The following is a 24,800-nucleotide window of genomic DNA, read 5'->3' as shown; positions in this document are numbered from 1 at the left end:
AGGAAAAACTCAAAAGGCTGTCTGAGCTGAGCACTGTTATAAGCGAACAGCAAAGCAATGCTGTAAAAATCTGATAAGCAATTAGCAGACCGCAACAAGTGGAGTGGTGTGACCAAAGGGAAGCCGTTTACAGGCACTGACCACCAAGCAGAAAAGACCTCATTCTTCAATCAGTGGTTCAGGAAAACATCTGGATCTTTCAAAGTCTGAAACATTCATGAGTTTTATGCAGAATAAGCTGCATAGCCAGTCATGAAAAGGCCTCAAACATGAAGCAATAATGACAGACCGATTCCATACCTGACCCAAACCCTTTGAGAACTTGCAGACTCCTTTCTATCCTCAAATAAGAAACGTAGCTGAGGTTGAGGTAACGGTAAAAATGTTTTATGTAACCTGTAGTGTTTAAATGGTGCTCTAAAGCACCAGCAGTAGCTTAAGATGTCAATAGTACTCAATCTCCTAATACTGGACTTTCATGTGAGAGAACAGCTGCACATAATAACCAAGGAGCCCTGGCTCTTATGCCAGTTGTGCATTACAACACAAACGGAAAAAAAAAAAAAAAATGTAGAGAAAATACAGAATCTGCACACATCTGGTTATCACAGCTAAATGATTTTATTTTTAAGGAAAAATGTAAAAGGGCAACACATTTAGGACATCCCTGAAAGATTTTTTAAGTAAAAGTGGGTCAAAAAGAGCTGAACATTTTACATATGGCCTTAAAGTTTCAGCTCAGTTATGTTCTTATGTTCCATTAAAAAGAAATGTGGGATTTATTGGCTGCAGTTTCTTCTGCCAAACAGCAAGGACTTCTCTAACCAATTTGGACATTTTTCTTTTTGTTTTCCCGTTGTGTCTAAAACAGTGAGGTTTATGATAAAACTGCAACCTTTTTGGACTAAAATGGTAAGGAAAAAACAGATAAAAGAATTGTCTTGTCCTGTAATCCTGTGTTTTTCCCATAATCTTGAAGAACCCGTCACATGTGGGTTCCCCCCACACCCCACCCCGACTGTGTAGGTATTCCAGCCTTCTGCTCTGCTTATTCTCAGCACCAAAACATCCAGTCAACCCTTCATTTTACCTCCGTCAGTGAAAGCTGCCTTCATAAATCCAAGATATTTCACTGAAATTTCAAGCAGAATCTTTTTAATGCCTTTAAAGTGATCTGTTGGATGCAAAGTCTGAGAGTTTTTTTTTTTCCCTTGTTCGCTTGTGGGACTAAATGTGTGACACCAAAGGCGTTATTTCAAAGCAAACCACTGAAGCGTTCAACTGGAACCTTTATTTTTTTCTGCTCCAACACACACATGCATCCACAGTTTACTGCATGCGGTTTTAGTCCTGCAAACTCTGTTTAAAGACGCTGAAACTGAAGTTATTGTGACGCCTGTACAGAGGCTGTGCAGCTTTTATTTCATGTGGCAGTTTCTTGTAAAACTTGTAAAATATATGAATCCTTCAAGAAAGAATGCTCTGAGTCATTCGGGCCTGTGTTTTGTGTGTGTCAAAATGATTGGTAATGAAGCCTGAGGGCATTTCACTTTTTTTTCCCCTTCTTTCTTCTCGTTGTTTGTCAAGAATGTTGCAAACCTTGGGATTGTCGACGTGGTCACCGAGACGACGTTTACCGGGTTTCCAGCTCGGCCCTTTGATGAAAGTTGACATCTTGTCACTGACGGTTTTGTAAGTTCTGGATCTTTTCCATAAATATACATAGTAGTGCAACTGAAAGAAAAAGAAACACACGTCAGACATCAGCTTACAACAAAACATTTACCTGAAATGCGACCAAACAAAGAGCCGCTATAATTAATCTGGAGCTGCAGCGCTTCTGCCGTCATTAGGCAGGACATAGCTCACGCTGTGCTCTGCTAACGGCGCGGGCAGCGACACTAATTATAACATCCACCTGGTATTTTATTTTATTGGCCTTTTTCACCTCAACTGAGCAGTTTGTTTGGAATAGAGTAATAATATTATGGTTAGGAAAAGGCCCCAGAGCCAGCAAAGGGAACATGAGCTCAGGCTTCACCTATAGAAGGTGCTCATTATCAGATGGGAGGACCAACCTGAACGTAGAGGATCTCAAACGTCTTGATGGGAAACACCAGGCCGTATATGACTTTATCTGACTCTGCAGCAAACGTACCTGAGGAATAAATGCAGATCAAAATAAGATTCTCTCAGAAAAGTCTCTGGCTAGGTCAGGAGTCTGCAACCTGTGGCATTCGTCTTCCATGCACTACAAATCTGGAGAAAACGTCTGAAACACTGAGTTTGTTTAAATCTAGACTAAAAGCTGTTTAGCTTTTGAACCATAATAAATGTGACACTGACCAACATTTTGATGTGTAATGATGCCACTTAGCAAAATGTAATGTTTTGGTTGTTGACTGTGTTTTCTATGACTTTGTGTTTTCATGATGTAAAGCACCTTGTTGCTGAAATGCAGATAAACTTGACTGATTAATTGAAGTGTTTTTTTGTCAGGTCCACAATGATTCTTAGTAACTTTAGCTAAAAAAATTAAAAGAACCTGCTAATATTTTACATATACATATAATAACAAATGCAGGTTTTTATAAGCTTTTAAAATTTTTCTGCAATATTTTTATTAGATTTCTATACTAAAAGTACTAGTATTATGCTTTTAATAAAATTTTTTGTCAATGGGTTGGAATCTGTGCTTTTTTATTTTACAAAAAAAAATTATTCATCCTCTTTTTGCTAAATTTTATGTTCATCTTGACTTTAAATCCTAGAACTAGAGATGAACTTGCTGTTCTTTCAAAACTGGAACACATTTTCTAAAGTAGATTTTTATCTAAATTTGATCAATCAAGTTTATTTATGCCGCACATTTCAGCAACAAGGCAGTTGAGAGGGCTTCACATCATAAAAACATCAATAAAGTACACATTAAATATGTTTTTTTAGCTGTTTCTGCAAAACATTGTGCAATATTTATGGCTCTAAAGTTTTTTTTAATCTGGTCTGAGAGCAAAATGGCTCTTTGACTTAGAGTATAAAACACCAGAAATCTTTTCCCAATTCTTCGTTCTATGTTTAGTTTCCATTAATAATTAAACTAATGGATGATCAATAAACTTATATTTCCCATTGGGGATCATGTGACAAGCCAGTACACACGTCAAGGCTGAATACAACCAGGAAGTTGTAGCAATACTTTAAAATTACATCTATAGTTTTACTTTAAGGTAATAAAAAGTAAAAATAACAAAACAAAACAAAAGAAAAATCAAACAAGTAAGTTATATAAATTCAGGATATCAAATTAGGAGTGAAATGAAGACAACTATGATTTTTCTTACCAAACAATCTGTCCCAGATAATAAGAATTCCTCCATAGTTCTTGTCAATGCAGTAAATGTTTCTTCCTGTTGAAGTCACATTTTGTGATGTGAACATAATTACAAAACTTTCAGACATGATTGGTGTATTTTATGAACATCTGACTGACTCACCATGATGAACTCTGTGATGTTTGGGCGTGTTGAAGATCCACTCTAGAGGTCCGAGGTCTCTGATTACCTGGAAAATGTCACGTATTTTTCACATTGATGATCTTTTAAATAAAACTTTTAACAGGTATTGTACCATGAAAGTGTAAATCTTTTTGTTTCCACTTGAAAATTTCCAGATGGTAATTTCCTATAAAACATTTTGAATTCTTTCTCAGGTTTTCAGCCGATGTTCTTCCAGTACAACACAATGAATGGATGTTATTAATATGGCCACCGTTAACTTTGCACAGTTTTTGTTTTCCAACATAGAAACTAGATACGCACTAAGAAACCAGAAGGTTTCTGTAAAACCTGTAAAGACTATCAACCACCTGCATATTTCCTCCAAGCTAACTTGGCTATAGAATGAACTGGATTGATTTGAGTCAATTTGAACCGAATCTGATTGTCTTCAATATGATTTTAAAGCCGTTTGTCATGTTTGTTTTGAAGTTGTGCTGCAGAAACACTGTAAAGAACTTAAATTAACTGAATTTAGCTCTGGCCTTACACCCAGTAATTCCCAGTCTCTGGGCATGCTTGTCATGGTTTCCAGTTCGTAGATTAATTTCTGCAAATAGAATTGCTGCTGCTTTTATTATGCGGTGGGGTGTAATTAATGCACTTGGACGACTTCTGTCTTCTCACACGAAGAGCTGGTTTAGCTTAGTAAAAAATATACAAAACAAAGCATTACGTATGAAAGTTTCTTCTTTAAACAATGTTTCTTTTTCCAAGTTACAATTCTGAACACTTATTTGCATAAAATGACATAAATTAAGTATTTTCACACTTCAAACATTTACAACATGATCTCACCAGATATGTTTTTATTGTTTTGGCTCGTCAAAATGACAACAGAGAATCAAATAATCTTTTTATTTAGAAGAGTTGATTCAACAAGGAAACAAAAATGCTGCTAAAACTGTGGGAACTTACCTTTTAACCCGGTAATGAGAAGCAAATGAACAACAAATCAAATTTTACTGTCATTTCTGAATGAACATAACGATCTTGGGTAAATATTGCCAAACAAACAATTGGTAAGATGTTATTTTAAGGAGTGTGCACAAAACTGACATGACATCTCTCATAAACATGAAGGAATCATTAAGTGTCATTCGGTAAATAATGACATTTTTAATGCAAAGTTGTCACTTTTAATGGACTTTTAATGCAACTTATAGACACTTTTAGCATTAAAATTGTGATTATTTACAGAATGATACTAGATGACAACAGTAAACATTTAGGAAAACTCCTTCATGTTGGTGTTATGTCTGTCTTATCACAGCCCTTCAATTAAAGGTTTACCCAAACAAAGTAATCTTCGTTAATGTCCAAGACCAGACGCATGTGAGTGAAGAATAGTCGGGTTTGTTTTCTGGTTTAATTTTTAATTAAACTTTTTTTTATCTTGTTGAAAAAACAACAAAAACTGGTGCATTTTATTTCTTTTTTCTTTCAGTATTATAGTGAAAGAAAAATATAATTAAGTATTAAGTGTATTAATAGGCATATGTGTATAATAAGAATTGTATACTGTAATACGTTTGAGTGGCTCTAATAATATGCATGTTTGTTACGTTCTTCAGTCACGTACGTAATGATTCTAGCAACACCATCGCTACGAATAAAACAAACTAAACAATGTAAGCAAATGTGTTTCACTGCGGAAGAAGATCTGAAACTTCACAGCTTTAATTGTTTTTTGTTCCACAATATCAACTTCAATCAGTCAAATTTAGCCCAGTTTATATTTCTGCATTGGTCTGAACCTGATCTGATCTATCGGTGCAGATGCGTGTGCGGTCTGGACCGAATGTTTCATTATTTCCACGTAATGGCTGCTGAGCGTGAGAGTTTTATCTCGAATGAAAGAGCGCCGCTTCACTTCAGCTCTAAAGCTGCGGCCAATAGCGTGCCAGTAAATTCACATGACATCAAAAAAAAAAAGAAAGAAAGTCTATAAAGGAGGTATAAATTACATCCTCTGAGAAAATTGTGATTATTACAACTTTTTTCTCTAATAGTGCACTAAAAGATGGAGGGAGGGCGTTCCAAATCCTCCCACTGCCTGTAATGGTCCTGGGGATTGTAAACGTGATATTCCCAGTCACTCTAAAGGCAGACAGAGTGGTTGTGCTTCTGTTTGGAATCTTTCATAAAATCTCATTATTTTTTATTGAACACAGGTTCCACACTGCACCGCCGAGACGAGAAAGCCTGACTTAACCGACAAATTGCAACTGGCATAAGAAGAGAGATAACTTTAAAGAGTTTTCAGTTAAACATTAACTCTGCCTAGCGACAGGAAATGGACGGGTACGCTCACACGACGCAAGCGCTGAACAGAAAGTAAATGTAATGCTTTTTTTCCCCCCGCAGAATATTCCTGACTGCCATGTTTAAAATCGTCTAATAAAAATGTGTTTTTCAATTTAAGGCCTAACTAAATACATAAATATTAATATTCTGCAGATTTGAGCTCATATTGGGATAATCCAAGGTGTTTAGCTGCAGCTCAATTTTTTAGAAAATCCACAGGTTTGTTTATTTATTATATTTAAAGCATTTCATAATTACCTCAGTGTGGATCCAGAACTGGTAGAGAAGGTTTAACTGTATATGAACAGCAAAGACAGAGGGAGGAACAGCGAGAGCCATAGGAAGGTAGAAGATCTGAAGTGGACAAAAGAGGCAAGCAAGACACTGTGTCAAACAATTTAATACACAATCATGAGCAAAAAACTCTATTTTATATCATCTGCAGCTGAGAAAGTGTAATTTTAGAAAATACTTACTGTAGAACAGGGTCACTCAACAAGCTCCCTTACTTACTGAGATTCATTTGGTTCAGAGTCTTTTCTTTTTAAAATTTGTTATAGTTTTTAAATAGCCACCCTTTTATGTCTATTTTTAGGATTTAAAATGAATATAAACAGAATTCTGTAAAAATAGGATGGATAGTGTTTTTCTGACTTTTTTTTTTTACCTCATTTTCATGTAAAATGATGTAAAATTTAACAAAGAATCTCAGCTTCCATCTTAATGACAAAAAAAACAACAGATCTAAAAGCGTCTTATTACGTTTAGTGTCATATTTGTAGAAATTCAATGGAAATAGTGCAGGAAAAAAACATTTGTTAAAAACCTGAATTTGTTATTATATCTATATTTAAAACATTAGTTGGTTCCATTTATTCTTTAGCCAAATGGTGTGATGTGATTTGAGCATCCAGAGTCTATGTGGACACTCGTCGCGGCGCGTTTCGAGCGTTTGACTCGTGCCAAGCGCGTCCAACACGGGAGTTAGAAAATCAGAACTTTTGCTGCTGGACACAGAGTGTCAACCAATTCTGCAGGCGCTGATGCGGGTTAGCAGGTCATCAAACTGGACTCAGGTGAGACAAAAACGGCGCTGATAAAAACCCTCGCCAGCGCCCAGCTAGCTTGAGAAACTCACGAAACCTCTGAATTGTCTGGTGAATTCAAAGCGATATCCTATTGATTTCAGTGAATAAAACCGAGCTACTCTCAACATTTAATCTGCTATTGTTCAAAGTAACCGGGAGAGGAAAAGAAGGCAAGAGGTTCAATCCGTCATCAGCTGTCACCGGTGTTTGTTCGATAGAAACCGAACACAAAATGTTCAGTAAAGACATTATGCTTTCACTGCATAATATTTTGGTACCACTTTCTCAATTTCATCCGCCATATTACAAAGAGATCGACAATGGAAAACAGCGGCTCGTCCCAACACGCGTCTAGAGTAACTTCAAAATGCACACGCCTCAAACTCAAAGCGTCAGACGCGTTTTTGTCACGCGAAACGCGTTCGGTGTGAAAGCACTAAAAGGTAGAGCCATTGAGGAAGGTCCAAAGAGGTGGATTTGTTGAGGTTGCAGACTCCTGATCTATAGAAAGGTCATACAACAATAAAAACAAATAAAAATGGTCGCTGTTGTTCAAGAATTTTTAAATAAGACTCTCAAAACATGATATTGAAACTTGTTTAAGTCACTTTAGTTTTTTTAATATAAGTCAGTGTATGTAGTGGACAGATTTAAACTCCGGTGTGTGGTCTTATATCTGCTGGTCTAAAGACTACATGACATCATCTCAGGTCAGTAATGTGTAAAGTAGAGAGCGAACTTAATTACGCTCGTCACTGTTGATAAACACTGACAAGGCTTTGGTTTGGTCCACCTTTTTTCCTCCATCGTCACCGCAGCCAAATAGGAAACCGTAATGTTCACAAATATCAGACTTCAGTAGTAGCTGGGCGTTCTCCTGCTCTGATTTGTTTTGGTGTCGCGTTTTAAAGCCACCGGGCGGAACGCTACGTCCCAGACATTAAATGTTCTGGTAGTGATCGGGTTTCAAACACCACCATATTCATTCAGTGCCAAAACATTTCAGTGTGAACAGATTTGTCGCTACAGCTTTCTAAGCATCACTCAAGTTGGAGCATTTGAAGGTTTTATTGTTTGCAGATTTAGAGCTTTAGTGATTATTTACAGCAGCAGATAAATAAACTAGATGTGTGATTTCAGTAATGAACAACAATGAACATTTGGAAGAAGAAAATTCTGACTACAGGGACGATGCTTATTAGACTGTTAATAATTTCCAGTTAATTATTGGATTTGTTGAGTTGTACTAGAAAAGAACAAGTAGAAACTTACCCAAGAGGTGAACTGCTGGGTGAGCGACTGTCTGAGCGCCGTGGTCAGGTTGTAGTACTCTGAACTGTGGTGAACCTGGTGAGCAGCCCAGAGGATGGCCACCTCTAAAACATTACAAACAGAACATCAAGAGGCAACATTAATGAGTTTATTCACTAAAGATCTGCTGCTGTATCAACCTTCCAGACCCCTCAGGTCTTCATGTTCTGGTTCTGCTCTGCATCCCCAGAACCAAACGAGGAGAAGCAGCTTTCAGCTTCTATGCACCCCAAATCTGAAACAAACTTCCAGAAAACTGTAAAACAGCTGAAACACTGAGTTCCTTTAAATCTCGACTAAAAACCCACCTGATTAGAGTTGTATTTGAAAAGTAATCAATTACGAATTTAATGATGGCACTTGACTTAATGTAATGTTTTGTCGATTCTGTGTTGCCTGACTTTGTGTTTTTGTGTTTGTAATGATGTAAAGCACTTTGAAATGCCTTGATGCTGAAATGTGCTATACAAATAAAATTTGATTGATTGATTAATTCACAATGGGCCATCGGCTACCCTTGGTATCTGATTGGTCAGTCTACTGACTCCCACCAAAGCCATTAATCAGTTTGCTCATATATTTAGTGTTTTGTTCACACTGCTTGTCAGTAGAGGAATGAAATACCTCTTTTGTTGTTTAACAACCACCATTAATCCATTTTGTTGTTGTTAAACACATTAGATTGGAGCCAAGCAGCTAATTACCATCTCATCTATGATGTTTGATCATGGAAAGATGAAAAAGCAGCATCAGACTACTGCACAAAAAACTCGTCATAAAGGAGAAAAGGGGAGCAATTAAACAACTGTTTGCATTTTGTAATCTTAAGTTGAATAGAGTTAGCATAGCAGTGCTACAAGTAGAGTCTTTGCAACAACGTCATTTAATCATTCCAGGCACCATGATGGACGTCAGGAGTATTGAACGGAGCGACTGAAATTGTTTTCCCAAGTTGTTTTTGCCAGTTTATTCATGGCTTCTACTTGTTCAAGTCGAGCTCATTTGTCTGTAAACACACCTGGTTGGGGCTCATAGATGACGGTGTGTAGAAAAGTTTGAAACAGCTAGCTTAGAAACCGACGCATATCTCCTCCTTCCTGACATGTTGATCAAATTACCGACTTTACCTGAATTCACACCACATGATTTATGTCATAAACAGTGTTTCCCTTTACACCAGAGCAACCTTAAAAACATACAAAAGACGAGATGCTAACCAGCTAAGCTACACAGGCTAATTATGTCATGTGCGTAGTATGCAAAAACTACGCAGTAGATTAGTTTGCTACAGTGGCTGATGGCACAGGCTAAATTTTCTAGTCACATATTTAGCCTGTTTAGCTTAGCGTAGTTTGGGTAAGTAAATTGTTTTGTTATTCAAGCTTTGGCCCACTTTTTATTGTAATCCAAGAATGCAGAAGCTGCTATTTTAGTGGGGCACCTTTTGACACCTTTTGTGCCCTTGACTGGCCTCCTTAATACAAAAAAGTGCATTCACACTCATAAGTGCTAAAGAGCGGTAAACAGCAGAGTAACGATATGAGATTCAAGCATGGACTCCAAACCCCTACCAGGGATTTATCCCAACACAAAGCCCTACTCCCTCCCTAGACGAGTAACTATACACCTCCACCCACAGAAGGAGCCATTTTAAAAACACTCCTGGCCAGCTGTGCTGAAAACGTAACGCTTGAAACTGGACTGGTGGAGTTTGAGCTATTATGACTACACGGGTATTTGGCTGCAGTTGGTTCGCCTCCAGCTTGATGTCCCAGTGCTCCAGTTTGCATTCCTCTGCTATGTTGTGATACTTGCTACATTAATATCTGTGTTACACTTCATTTTAACATCCAACGGGAACATGCTTGTTAAGTTTCACTGGATCCCCAAGCCGTTTCCGGACCACCCCGTCTGGCCTGTGCTTTTTGGCACCTTCCATCCCACTTCTGCTTCTGCTGCCGTCTGAGAGAGAACTGTAGCCTTCAAATACCGTACAAGTTTGAGCCTTAGGTACATAAATGTGGCTCTTTGTGCTGAATTTCATTGAATATGGTCTTAATTTTATAGCGAGATACCTTGATTAACAAGCTAATTAGCCAGTTTACTCTGTCAACTCAGATTTAACTAGCTAAAGTAGCTAATTAGCTACTGATAAATTAGCTTGTCTTTGACTTTCAAAGACCAGAACAACAGAGTAGAAATATTTAGCACAAGCAGTATTTCTATTGTGGAACTGTTTCTGTATAAATATTTACATTTTTTATGTTTTTACTTTCATTTCAGATCTGAGGTTATTACTAGAAGATTACACTACAGGCAATAACAATACTATAAGCAATAAGAATAATCCATAAGGTTGGATGTTTAGAAAAACACAATCACACACTATTTGTAAAATCTGAATTATTAAAATTCACTGACATAGAACTACAGACAACTGTCTACAAATAAAAAATAATTATCGGAAAACATTCAAAAAAAGTTTAAGACTGTAGCAAAAATATAAGAGAGGAAATCACAGTTTAAAATATGCAAATTCAGAACTACTATAAAAACTTTTGTGTATCAATAAGTGAAGTTAAACTGTGGAACAATTTGAATATCAAACTTAGACAATGTCCAAACAAACAACTGTTAATTATTTTACATTATTTTAATGTAAACATATGATTATTGATAGTATTATTCTGTTATTGATGCTAGTTTTGTTTTAGTGTGATAATTGTTGATCCACTGTAATAAAAGTTAAACAGATACTATATTGATAAGCGATTAAATACAGGCTTAGTTGTTATATGTAAATATTGTAATAAATCTAAGATTAGGTGGATAATGCAACAGTATATTAGAGCCATGCTAAGAAAAATAAAAAATAAAATAATGACAATAAGGTTGTAAAATTACAAGAATAAAGTTGCAATATTATGACTTCCCATAGTATGATTTTATTCTCATAATTTTTAAAAAACAATTTTCTCAGTGTGGCCCTAAAACTCAGTTGTAGAACAAGGAATGGGGATATTGATAAGTTTATACTTTCACTCACTCTTTTAAATATGTAAAAACCAAAGTTTTGACATTATGTTTCATGCTGTAAATATCTTTTTCACATATGTTCAAAAAATCAACTTCATGTTCTATTTTTACTTCATTTGTTTTTATTTTATTTTTTTTTTATTTAGTGGCTTTCTTGACCTTTAAAAAACAGTAGATCTTCTGGAAACAGGGTGGAGAGAGAAGGTGAAGACATGCAGCAAATGGTCCGAGACCAGGAACCAAACCCAGGACAACCGCGGCCTCCGCACATGGCTCCGCCCAGCGCCTCCTCAGCTTCTGCTTTATTATCCAATACTATGAAATCTTAGTGTTCTTGCTCAACAGCATCACTTCAAAAACACCAAATCTTACCAAATATTTATGGTCTTCTTTCTAGTGCAAATATATTAGTACAGTTGAAATAAGACAAAAACTAACTCATAAGTATCTGTTTAGCAAAATATTTGCAGTAACGTCGTGATGGACGTCGGAAGCGAGGGACGGGAGTTTTGAACAGAGCGACTGACGTTGTTTTCCCAGTTTATTCGTGGCTTCTACTTGTTCGGGTTGAGCTAATTTGACGTAAACCCAGAACATCGCAAAATGGTGCTCGGGATGACACCACAATCCGTGGGAACTATTTTGTCACTGTTTGCAAAGTAAGAACTGGCCCGGTTGGGAAAATTTGCACAGAGGAAGAGAAAGTTTCCTTGTGTCTGCCTCGGTCAGGATCTGTTGCCGACAACGCAGCCTTTCCTGTCACGTCATTGATCGCTGCTTCTGCTGTGGCAGAGAAGACGTCACTGGCCAGTCCGTTGTTCTCAAACATGAGGTTCCCTGGTCTCCAAAACAACAACGTTGGTTTTGTAGAGGAGGGAGAAGCATTGAAAGATGAGCTTGTAGATGAGGGGATAGCAGAAAACAAAACAAGCAGCTCCTTTGATGCAGGTTTAACTGACACGAAGAGCTCAGAGAAAGTGTGCCCCGAATTGTTGAATTGCGTAAACATTCACAACCAAAATGCAAAACAACATTTATGGTATAGATGTCTACTACTAACCATGTGAATACTAACCTTATTCTGTTTTGCATTTGCTCTCTTTTGCTCATTCGCTTTGTTAATTCTTCCACACTTGTCGCTTGTGTAAGCAGTTATTTCTGTACACTGTGTTATATGTTTGAATATCAAATATAATCATCAACAAATTTTTTTATTTTTAACTTGTAGGTTCTCTCCGGGTGCTCCGGCTTCACAAGAATCATGACTGTTAGGTTAATTGGTCTCTCTAAATTCTCCTTAGGTGTAAATAAAAAATACATTTCATGAATAAATTATCAAGCTTCTATATCTTGCTGCTACGTTTTATGTTAGTTTTGTCTTAATTCAAGTGTACTTAGATATTTGTAGTAGAAACACTAAAATACTTGGTAAGTTTTAGTGTTTTTGCAGTGACCATCTTACTTAAATTGTAGTGTTATGCAGAGTCAATGATGCCACCCGTATTGTGTTTAAACGTCTTTTAATGTTGAACACAACACTAATACATTTCACCTTATAGAACAATGTGTTGTCGGCTCTAGTGTGTACGTCACTTCCCGGTTCTACTCCAACGTAACCTTGCGCATAAAATAGTTCCATTACATCACAGAAATCACATTTATAATGTCAACACTATGAAAAGTAGTGTACAAAAGTTGCAACATCTCACAGAAAGCAGAAGCTTTGCCTACCATGGATCACTCTGACACAAACATTTAAAATTAAAATCTTCAACTCCTGCGATCCATAAACTTAATGCAGCCAGCAGTCATGAACCCCTGTGTGGTGGGTCTGCAACACCTGAACAAACACACAGCTGAGAACTGAAGGTAAGTGTTTTGAAAGCAGAGACATGCCACCATCTGTCTGTTGAGGCTTTAATAAGTGAAGCTGAGTTTTAATTCCTCAAGTGTTTGGGATACCCCAAGTGAAAGCTACTGCTCCTGAATGTTACTTCACACCTTTCTTATTTAAGTGTTAAGACTAGATTTTAGCAGGTGTGACTGGATAAAAGTCACAAAGATTGTTATTTTAGGTAGAACATATGGTGGCTAAATGGTGTGCTTTTTTCTTAGGATGATTAAAAACTGAAAGGTCTAATTTTTCAAAAAACTTCATTGGACATTTCAGAACAAATTACATTTCTTCGGAGAAAGCACGAGTGAGGTAAAGCAAGAGGGAAGAAACCTGACTGGATCAGCGGCAGCCAAGAACAAAAATTATTATATTTCTTCCGCTCTGAACTATGGGGGATTCGACGATGAATAGTCCCACTACGGGACATACTGAGAGGATAATCCAGCCTTTGTTTAATTCCAGCAGCCTACGGCATTCACAATTTTTCACTTCACTAGAGCCACGCTTGGCAGGGTCTAGGACGAAGGGCGGCTAAGATTGATGCTTGTTGTCACTGATAGGAAGTTGGAACTGCTAAGCTTCACTGCAGGCCCATGTCCTCATCTGAGGACGCGGTGGGACGCTGCATAGTTTGGCTGGGCTTATTCAGGAGGGAAGCCCTGCTGACGATGAGAACCAGTACCACAGAGCCCAAATTCAAAGCTACAGAAGACAGATCTCCGGTGATCTCTAAATCTGGATTTCTTGAGAATAACAAGGATGTGTGGACGCTAATCAGGTGAAGGATATTTATGGCACCGTGCATGAGACTTAGAGAAAATATGAAGGAAATTATTTGTAATATTTCAGCAAAACTCAGCTTTAAAAGAAAATATCAGCAGCAAACTGGGTGCCTTTAATTTTAGCTGACTCATGCTGACAAAACAAGGCTAATCATGGTTTAAAAATCATAAAATCAGTTACAAGAGTGGTTTCCACATGTCATAACACTGCAAAAACATAAAGTCTTACCAAGTATGTTTGGTCTAAATTCTATTCCAATTAAGACAAAACTAACTTACAAGTAGCTATTAAGATTGCTTTAAGGAAATAATTCCTTAACATTGATGAAAAAAAGGTAGTTCGACTGTCAGATTATTTACCTTGTAACAAGACATTTTTCCCATATTATAAGTGAAATAATCTGCCAATGGAATAAGTACTTTTTCATCTATATTAAGGAAGTTTTAACTTAAAACAAGCTCCTATAACTTGCTGTAAAGTAACTTCAAAGTTAGTTTTGTCTTAATTCAAGTGTACAAAAATATTTGCACGAGAAACTAGACCAAAGACACTTGGTAAGATTTTGAATTTTTGCAGTTGTGTGACAAAATTCACACAACTTTAAACATTATTGAGGATAGTCTCCTAATTAGCTATGCTAACAGCATTAGCCATACCAGGCTGCGTTATTATGCCACTTTAAAAAGCAATTCATTACACCCTGACAAGCAAAATTTCATGATGTACTGATTGTTTTTTTTTATTGAACTTTGTCAGACAGCCAAGAGGTTTAGCTTTGTAGTAAAAATGAACAATACCGCTGATAATATTTGCTCATCCATCCAAATGATTGAATTCAGGTGTTTCACACTTTAATGGCCACATGTTCGCACTGAAGCACAGCCATGCAGGCTGCTTAAAACATTTATGAAAAACATGAAAAGAGAGTAGTGAACATGTCACTATTACGAATGTGCTCAAAACTTTGTAAATGCTCCACTAATTTCGCAATTGCATTAAATAATAAACACGATTAAAATCACACGTGACTGAATTTGGTCAGTTGAAAGTCATTAAACACCAAGATCCTACAAGTCTTCTTCGTGGTTTAATCTGATGGTTAATCTTGTGACTGTTTCCATTTTGCAAAATAAACCAATTTTGGTACAGAAAAAAATAAAATAAAATAACCTCATCTTGTCACAAAAACTTTTTGGCAAAAAATTTTCCCATTAAGCAAATTTATTTTCAAAATGTCAAATTGCACAATGATAAGATAAATATAAACACATCTACTGTTAAGACATTAAGATTTTCACTGTACCAGACCAAATCTGACAAGATTTTAAAAAACGGTCGAGCAGGAAGGCTGAGATGGTTCGGATACGCAAAAGAGGGAAACCAGATATAATGGACGGAGGTTGAAAGTGGAGCTGACACAGAAGAGAAAAATAGGAAGGCTACAGAAAGCCTTCATCTGCAGACGGGTGGTGTGACAGAGGAAGCTGCTAGAAATGGAGTTAGAGGCAGATGTTTTTCTATGAAGTAAAGAGAAACACGAAGAAAATACTATAAAGAAGCTGTTAATATAAAGAAGCTGTTAATTTGGCTGTTAAACACACAATAAACAGCAAGAAGTTTGGTTTGTGTCAGTAAAATAGATTTATGTAAAGGTGTATTTACAGGTCAGTTGAAGCTCAAGCAGTTCTGACGAAAATGGAAAACTGGATCATGTCACACCAGTTCTTTTACTGAGACTCCCTGTTAATAAAAAGACATTTTAAAATCCTGTTTCTGGTCTCTGATGAGCCTCCTGCTATTTATTGTTTCTTTATTGCCTATTTCATACTTACTGTATCTTTAGCTCTTATTTTCATTTCCCTTTGGGATAAATAAAGTTGATTTGTTGATAAAGTTGATGGTTACCTAACAAGCAGCCTTCAAAGCTGCTTGTTAGGTAACCATCTAGATCCATTTGCTCATCAGAGACCTGATTACTCAAGAAACGTTAGTTTTTTTTAATTTGTCCTGAAAACATTGTTGTTTAATGCAGTAAAATATGACTTGTATCAATTCTTTTCTGTCATGTTTTGGTGATTTACTCACAACAAAATATGGTAAAACCGGCTGACCAAACATGCTGGAGCTACGCTTGGGTTGCTAGGTAACGGCACAATCTGTCCTATATGACTTAATCTGAAGGTTTTTGAAACGGCTCGTTTTCCAAACACAACAAAACATTAACTTATTGCCAAACATGGTTGGGTGTTTTTAGAAGCAACTGAGACCCAACTGGAAGAACAAAAAAGTGCAAAATGTGAATTTTCTTGTATTCGGAAATGTTTGTGTGCTTCTTTTACAAAATGTGCACAAAACCTTGTCAATATTCCCCTAATGCTGAAAAAACACAATTTTTCAATTGCGGTGTTTCCATTAAATAAGAAACACAACTTTAAAAATGACCTGAATAAGTTTGTTTATGCGATAAGTCATAAAAAACATGTTGCGCCATCATCCTCCAGCTACTTACTGTTGTCTTCTTCTTCATGGTTTGTGCCAGTGGCAAAATCAGATTGCTGACTACGTGACTTGTGTGATGCAGAAAAAGTTTTTCCATTACAGTTTTGGGTAAGAAACCAATTTCGGTGCAGCCAAAAAAAATAAATCACCTCATCTTGGCACCAAAATACCAGCTGACCAAACATGCTGGTGCTCTGTTTAGGTTGCTAGGTAACGGCACAATCTGTCCCATATGACTTAATCTGAAGGTTTTTGAAACGGCTCGTTTTCCAAACACAACAAAACATTAACGTATTGCCAAAAATGGTTGGGTGTTTGTTTTTAGAAGCAACTGAGACCCAATTAGAAGAAGAAAAAAGTGCAAAATGTGGATTTTACAAAATAGGTCCTTTAATCAACTATCAATTGCCTTATTAATAAATTTAAAAAAGCAAAGTTTATAATTTAACAACATTGAAATTTCAGCATTAAAAGAAGCTATGGACTGATAGCACAGAAAGTTTTGTTTCAGGATGATGTTTTACGTTTTTACTCTGCACTATTGAATGGGAGTATGACACATAATCAAGGAGCTACAAATTATCCACAGTTATGTAGCGTTGCAGAGTTAGACTTTGACAGACACTGTTTACGTCCAACTCAACTGTGGTTGCAGCAATGCTTACATAACCAGAGTCATATAAATGCAGGAACCAAAGTCCTGCTGAGCTCCATAAATCCAGCTCCAGTAAAGTGCAGCTCTAAGTGGACACGACTGCAGATCTGTACCTTAAATAACGACGCTATAAAAGAAAAATTGGACAAGACAAAAAAAAAATAATCATTTTGGAGGTAGATTCAAAATGACATCCTTATAAAACGCTTTTATAGTGACATCAATCAGCTCTCTAAATCATCACCCCAAGCGACAAACTCCTGGCACTTATATGCAACACCCTTCGTGTGCATTCTTTTGAATGGTGGGCTGCGCTGTCAATCAGAGGAGTAATGGGCTGTGAACAGGCCTCCAGTGTTTGGACTGGAGGGCTCGTTGGACAGGGTGCCAACCCAAACAGGCAGCGCAGGACTCCTCTGGATGGTGGACCGAAGCCTCCTCAGCCGCTGCCATACTTCATGCTGTCCACACAGCTCAGTCACACACGCTAATCCAAACACACTAACCCCGGTCAGGCCCACTTACGGCTCTGACAAACATGGCATGAAAACTGCGGAGCGACAGAGACAGGTGAGGTAGAAACGTATTTTATTAACATTAATATTCCCTTTTTGAGTTATGAAATCCAGAAAAAAAACGTTACTTTGCTCTCTAACAAATCTTCATCCAGCAGGTTTCACATTGCAGTTACATAGCTCACCATCCAATCTTTCGCTTTTCTTTACGCTCTGCAAAAACACCAAATCTTACCAAGTATTAGTGCAAATATCTTATTACACTTAAAATAAGACAAAACTAACTTACAAGTATCCTTTCTGCAAGGTATAGGACCCTGTTTTAAGTAAATAATTTCTTCATATTGATGAAAAACTACTTGTTCTATTAGTTGATAAATTTGCTTATAACAACATTTTCCCCATGTTATAAGTGAAATAATCTATTACTTTTTCATCAAAATTAAATAACTATTTACTTAAAACAGGCTCCTGCATCTTATTGATAAGTTGCTTTTTTGTTAGTTTTGTTTTAATTTAAATGTACTGAGATATTTGCACTGAAACTAGAGCAAACTACTTGGTAAAACTGCGTGTTTTTGCAGTGCACTCTAAAATCCAGGATTTATGATTGAATTGTGTGATTTTAGGGTCTTTTCTCATAACACCTTGGTTCTTTATACATCAGTTGTTGGTGTCAAGATACATCCAGGAGCAACAGCAAAGCCAGCAAGATAGCATAATGTCTCATTATTTTGAAAAACCAACCTCTACCTGGCATGGCGTTCAAGACGTTTGGAAATGCAGCCAACATGTTGGACAACTGACACAAGAAAGAGGAATATTTAACAAAAATGGGTAAAAACAAATTTAAAACCTTCACCATCATATATTTTTATCTCGGTTTCACTCCCAAACAGTTGAAAGATTTTCAAATCGATATTTTACAGCAGATTAAGGAGTTTCATAAGTGAGAAAGCTCTAAGGTCTGAGAGTTGTTGTATAACTACCAAACCTAAATATAGAGGCAACAGAAGATACAGGAAAAATATTTCAACCAAAGAGCAGAAATAAAATATTATGGCCACAAAAAAGGAAAAGCATAGAAACAATTGAAATACTGTAATCTCACACCAGGTCAATGTTAGGAGTAACTGTCATCTTGTGGCGCTTTGCTGGTCTCTACGGTTTAATTTTCATCTCATCCATTGAGAAAACGAAAAGATTTGAGAAAATTATAAATCTCTCTAAAAGGACCAAGATGCTTCTGTCAGAGAAAACTTGGAAAATCAGATTACAGTCAGATTATTGTGGATATTATGTTTGTATAAAAGCCCAAAAAATGTGCTTTGAGACTTCCCTGTGATCTCTGAATAATTAATAGAGTCCAAGAGACATTTTGTACTAAATATGATCAAATACCCTTGAGGCATTCCTGTAAAATATGGACACAAAGACTGCGGGTCAGTCCAGAGACAAAACAGTCTCTAAATCCACATATTTCTTACTTTTTTTTCCTGCTAAGGCTAACATTACAGCTTACAAAGATAAAGAAATGGTTTGTGTTTATATTTCACACTCCCTCCCCCCATCCGTTGGACAAGCGGAGGTTTTCCCTCAGCCATGTCTGCAGTCTAGATCAGCTCGTCCATCAGCACTGCTGACACAGGAAAGTCTGTCCGTGCAGCGCGGGAAGCACATGAGGGCAGCAGACAGTCGAGCCGGGGCCTTTGCTTAGCTCAGCAGCCTCCTCGCTGATCATAACAAGCCTCCTTTTCAACACTTTGTTAAAGCCGTTCGCTTTCGAGGCCCGGCGGATGCCATCTCTCTGTGATGTCTGGGGCTTCATTCTCAATGAAGGGAAATTCTTTCACCTTCTTTCAACAGGCGAACCAGCCTGGACAGAAACCTGTATATCACTGTTAATGTTGTCTTTGCCTCCCGGGAGGCTTTTCACTTCATCTCCTGTGCTGCCGCGAGCGAAAGTCCCACATCCTGACCAAATCAGACCAACAGGAGCAGCAAACCAAGCCAGGGGCCTGAATCTCGCCGTCAGACCGTACAACCTGTGCAGAGCCAGGAACTGGCCGTCACAGGGAAGATTTATGGAGCCCCGGCTGTTGGGGGGCCATGCTGACCCAGCCCTCCGTCCCCCAGACAGGAGGAGCTCCGTTTTTAAACAAAACACTGCAAAAAAACAAATGATACCAAGTATTTGTGGTACCGTACCTTAACACAATTGAAATAAAACAAACCCAACTTACAAGTAACTTTTCAGCAAGATATACGAGCTTGTTTTAAGTCAATAATTTCAAAATATTGATGAAAAAGTTCTAGTTCCACTTGCAGATTATTTTACTTATAGCAAGACATTTTATCCATGTAATAAGTGAAATAATCTATTACTTTTTCATTAAAATTAAGGAACTATTTACTTAAAACAAGCTCCTATATCTTGCTGATGAGTTTCTTTAATGTTAGTTTTAACTTAATTCAAGTGTATTAAGAAATTTGCACTAGAAACTAAACCACATGTGTCAAACTCATGGCCTGGGGGCCAAATTTGGTCCGCCATACCTTTTAATGTGGCCCTCTGGACTCTAAATTACATTAATAAGTTCCTCCAGTTTTTCACAAATCCTCTAAATTCACACAAAATCAACAGACCCCCACATTTTTTCTGATTTTACTGCAAAGTTTTCTCAAAATTGGTCAAAAACATTGGAATTAATAGACTCAGCCTTACATGATGTCAGGTTATAATCCATCATTGATACGGCAAGTAATAAAAAAAGAAGTCACATTTGACATCATACATTAGCACAAATATAAAAAGTCCTTACATATATTTCTAAATTAGCATCACAAAGTATGTGGTTTTGATTACAAAATGCCACAAAAGCAATCACAGAATCCTGGAGGGACAGTATTTATTAATATTTTAACAGTTTAGTGGGTTTCATCTATGTGTACCGGCCCTTTAAGAGCATTCAGATTTCTGATATGGCCCAAAATGAAACCAGGTTTGAACTAGACAAAAAAAAATACTTGTGTGTTTTTGCAGTGATCATCTTACTTTGGTCGATACCTAGAAATCACATTTATAATCTCAATACTGTACAAAAAATCATGCACAAAAGTTGCAACATGTCAGCAAACAGAAGCTTTCTCTATGTATTTTCACTAGAGAAATAATTTGTAAGCTTGTGTGTTTTTGCAGCGTAACATCCATCGGCTGTGTCTCAGTCGGAGGACAGCAGAGGAGACCTGAGCACATCTGGTTAATAGCAGCTGCTGTCTGCAGGTCTGATGAGATGAACTGGTGTTGGCACATCAGCGAATGGACAATAATTGATTAAATAAGGTTAAAGTGAAGCCAGAATATTTATGAGGGCTGTAGGTTCGACAGGAGAGAAGGCAGGATGAATGTAATGGACTAATTTAGCTTTTTGCAAAGGAATGATCTGCAAACATCCCAAAAAATGTACACAATAAAAGAGTTTGTACTCTTTTCCCCACAGGAAAATTCCAGAACTTTGTGAAGCATTTTCAAACTTTTCCAGCACATTTTAGAAACAAAAACAACACAAATAAACTATATTAAAAAAAAAACATAGGCTCAATTCACTGTTATATAATTTATTACTATTAATATTTTTGAGGTAGTTTTCTACATTCAAACTAAAATATAGAAACATTTTATGTTTTGAAATGTCTCCAACAGACTCAATGCACCTGACTGGTCTTAAAACGAAACAATAATTAAATAAAAAAAATATAATCCATCGATTTTCAAGGTTTGGAAAGTTCTTGAAAGTGCTTCACATTCTTGCTGCCCAGGTTAGTAATAAAATAAAAACTAACTAAAATTCAGGCATTTTTTCAAGGATTTCAAGCACCTGCAAATTATAATAAACAAATTTAGAAGAAAAACAAGAAACACGCTTCACATCAAACACTAATGAATCTGAGACGTAACTCAACACTTCAATAGAAAAATAAAGAAAAAGAAAACATTTCTTGTAACAGCTATATTGTAATGCTTAGTAAAACATTTTCCTTTAGACTTTAGTTCAATTTTACATGTCATGTAAATGTTTCAGATCATCAAACATGTTTTAATATTAAACAAAGATAAAAACCTGAGTGGTGTTGAAATTTTTGCTGTTTTTTTATTGAAAAAGTAATTATGATGAATTGGCTAAATTATCAACAGGCTTTTAGTCAAATTTCACAAGCCAAACCCTTTTGAATAAAAAAATAATCACTTTAACAAAACCTTTTTGATAACATGAAGTAGCCAAAAGTTGTAAAAAAAGAAGAAGCTAATACATCTACTCTCAATCTAAAAAACTAATAAATCAAGAACAGATGAGAAACAATTTCACTGACAACTATCAGTTTGGAAAGTGTTTCTGCAGTTATTAAGGATTTCAGACCCCAGGGAGCCGCAATTAGAGGACATTATCCACAAATGGAGAAAACATTAAAGTCGATTGGGTGGTAAAAAGGTGTTAAGGTGTAATGGGCCACCAAAGGAAAATGCTGATGTGCTGCTTTAAGCACTAATATTACACATGGTGGGAATGCAAATATCTTTAAATGATGAAAACATTTATTGAAACGAGAAGCTTTCCAAATCAACCTGGCCCCATCTGATTTCCCGTTAAATCAAGACTTAAACACATTTTTAGAAAGCTGGGTTTAATTTCACATCCAGAACTGATTACAATCACAAAATAATTTAAATAACCTGCAAAAACACAAAATCTTACCAAGTAATTTTTGTCTAGTTTCTAGACACTTAAAATGAGACAAGTTAACTTGTATTTTAACTCAATAATTCCTTATTATCTATTGGCAGCTAAATTAACTTATAACACTGGAAAAATGTATTGTTATAAGTTAAATAATCTACTAGTAGAATTAGCACATTTTCATCAATATTACTTACTTAAAACAAGCTTCTATATCTTACTAAAAAGTTACTTGTAAGCTAGCAAACTTGAAATAAGACAAAACTAAGATATTTGCACTAGAAACTAGACCTAAATTAGTTGGTAAGATTTTGTGTTTTTGCAGTGTAGGACCTGTATGACAACATAGAGTTGACTAAAAGATCTCAAACAACAAATTATAAATTAATCAGGAAATTTAAGAATAGATGACACAATTTGAGATCTACCCTTCTGGAAAGTTATCAAAGGCTCATAAATAACAGAGAGACATGAGGCATAAATGAAGAAAACAACAAACTTATAAAAATTACTCCAAGAGGAAAACCTACCAAAGCCTCTGCTGGTCATCTTCTATACCGCCATTATTCAGTCTGTCCTGTTTTCATCCATCTTTATTTGACTCATTATGAAAACAGGACAGGACCAGAAAAACAATCGGGATCATCAGGACGGATCTTCCCTCCATCCAGGACTTGTACAGTCTGGATATATCTGCAAACCCCACACATCCTGGACACAAACTGTTCAGACTTTACCATCAGGGTGGCGCTACACACAAAAACTCTTATCACAAAAACAAGTTGCTACGGAGACGAACACCTCTAATGAACACCTTACAGCCAGAGTAGTCGGGTATGTCGTGAAACAAAATGTTTGCACCCTCACATCAAACCTTTGTTTTCTGAAAAAGAATCAGAAACTGAACCGCTAGTCTTTTTTTATGTCCTCTAAAATTTATGCCAAAGTCAAATTCCTTGTTTGTCCACAAAACTGTTCTGATTCCTGATTCATCCAGAAGGTAAAACCTTAAATAGCATTTAAGAGCCTCACACGGCTGACAGTTCACAGGAAGAGACGAAGCAGAAATGGCACCAATAGGAGAATCCATAACCACTGATTCAAATGTGTCAAAAAAAAACAAAAAAAAACGACTACTTTCCAAAAATGTCTGAAAAAATATTGCTTGGACTGGTGAGACACGTATTTTTGTTTTTGTAATGAGTGCATGATCTGGTGAAAATGAACATCTCACTAACGGTCACAGTGGTATTAGCATAATGATTAGCAAACTGCCAACCAGGTTTGGGGAGGAATTACGTTTTCTCGTTGGTTTAAGATGGTTTTACTCCCATTAAAGGAGCAGTATTATGTATTTTCCAGCCACATAGTGGCATTTTATAGCACAATCAAGTAGTTATGTGACCTTCAGTTGTCATAAAATGCTATACAACTAAAAATAAATTTGACTTTGTAATTTAGCACCTTGAAATTGGGCCTCGGTGTCTAAAAACTCCGCCTTCAGCAAGTCATCATAACATGGTTCCTCTATTAACCCTTTAAGAACTTTTTTAAACCAACATTGCACAATGAAGTAGCTCCCATAATGAGCTCACAGATGCCCAGTTCTACCAGGTGTTTGCTAATTGCTGCTGGCTAGTCTGAAGGAGCTGAGCGGGGAAGTCCCAGGGGACGGCTGCTCTTTGAGGTGGAAGCTTGGAAACTGAAGCTGCGTCGTCGAAGGCGGAGCTAGGTCCACCCAGGCGTTTTGTGCAGATGAATGGTTGCCATGGAGATGAAAGGATTTCTCAAACATTCATGAAAGAATCAAAGCAAAGCTCCAGGTATGTTTTTGATGAGGAAATAACACAACATGACATAAAGCTCAAAAAAGTAGATTTTATGTAATACTGCCCCTTTAATAAATGTAATTATTTAAAACTCAGATTATGTCCATCTGCGACTGAAATGGATCATCTGAAACATGAATGAATAAAAAATACATTCATTACGCTTTAGATTGTTTTGATCCTTATGCCTAAACGTCTTTTAATTGACCTAAATTCGGAAAGTTTTCATGTTTTCTCTCACATTTAGCTGAAATCCAACTTCATGCTTCCGCAGAATGATTCTGCTATAGTTTATCATGCAGCGCCGCTGAAAAACAACCAAATATTTTACCCAGCTTGTCCTGTAATAACTGGCTTTCATCAAGAGACCCTTCAGAAGCAGGAAAAGAAAAACAAACCCCTTTTTTCTTTTACCGATTCAAGCCCTTTTCTTTTCTCTAAAATTACGTCATTTTGAGTAGCTAATGATACCATTTCATGTCTATAAGTGATACTCTGATGTTTCTGTGCTATAAGTGTAACAGCGGCGGCCGTTAGTGCGGCGAGACGGCTGCAGCGTAACTCCATTACCTCACATATAATCAGAACGC

The 24,800-nt window shown here is 36.7% G+C and overlaps 1 protein-coding gene across 1 annotated transcript in view; it reads right to left on the bottom strand.

Moving 5' to 3' along the window:
- agmo (alkylglycerol monooxygenase) overlaps positions 1–24,800 on the bottom strand; it is an 81,373-nt gene that overhangs the window by 35,908 nt on the left and 20,665 nt on the right. The window contains exons 4-9 of the mRNA XM_032559321.1: positions 8,222–8,325; positions 6,120–6,215; positions 3,495–3,561; positions 3,342–3,407; positions 2,079–2,158; positions 1,600–1,734 (exon numbers count right to left, since the gene is read on the bottom strand). Coding sequence (XP_032415212.1) covers positions 1,600–1,734; positions 2,079–2,158; positions 3,342–3,407; positions 3,495–3,561; positions 6,120–6,215; positions 8,222–8,325 — 548 coding nt within the window. The remainder of the gene's footprint in view (positions 1–1,599; positions 1,735–2,078; positions 2,159–3,341; positions 3,408–3,494; positions 3,562–6,119; positions 6,216–8,221; positions 8,326–24,800) is intronic.

Source organism: Xiphophorus hellerii, chromosome 3 (genome assembly GCF_003331165.1).
Source record: "Xiphophorus hellerii strain 12219 chromosome 3, Xiphophorus_hellerii-4.1, whole genome shotgun sequence".
Taxonomy (NCBI): domain Eukaryota; kingdom Metazoa; phylum Chordata; class Actinopteri; order Cyprinodontiformes; family Poeciliidae; genus Xiphophorus; species Xiphophorus hellerii.
The sequence above is the reverse complement of the archived record's forward strand: the minus strand, read 5'-3'. Positions and strand labels throughout refer to the sequence as shown.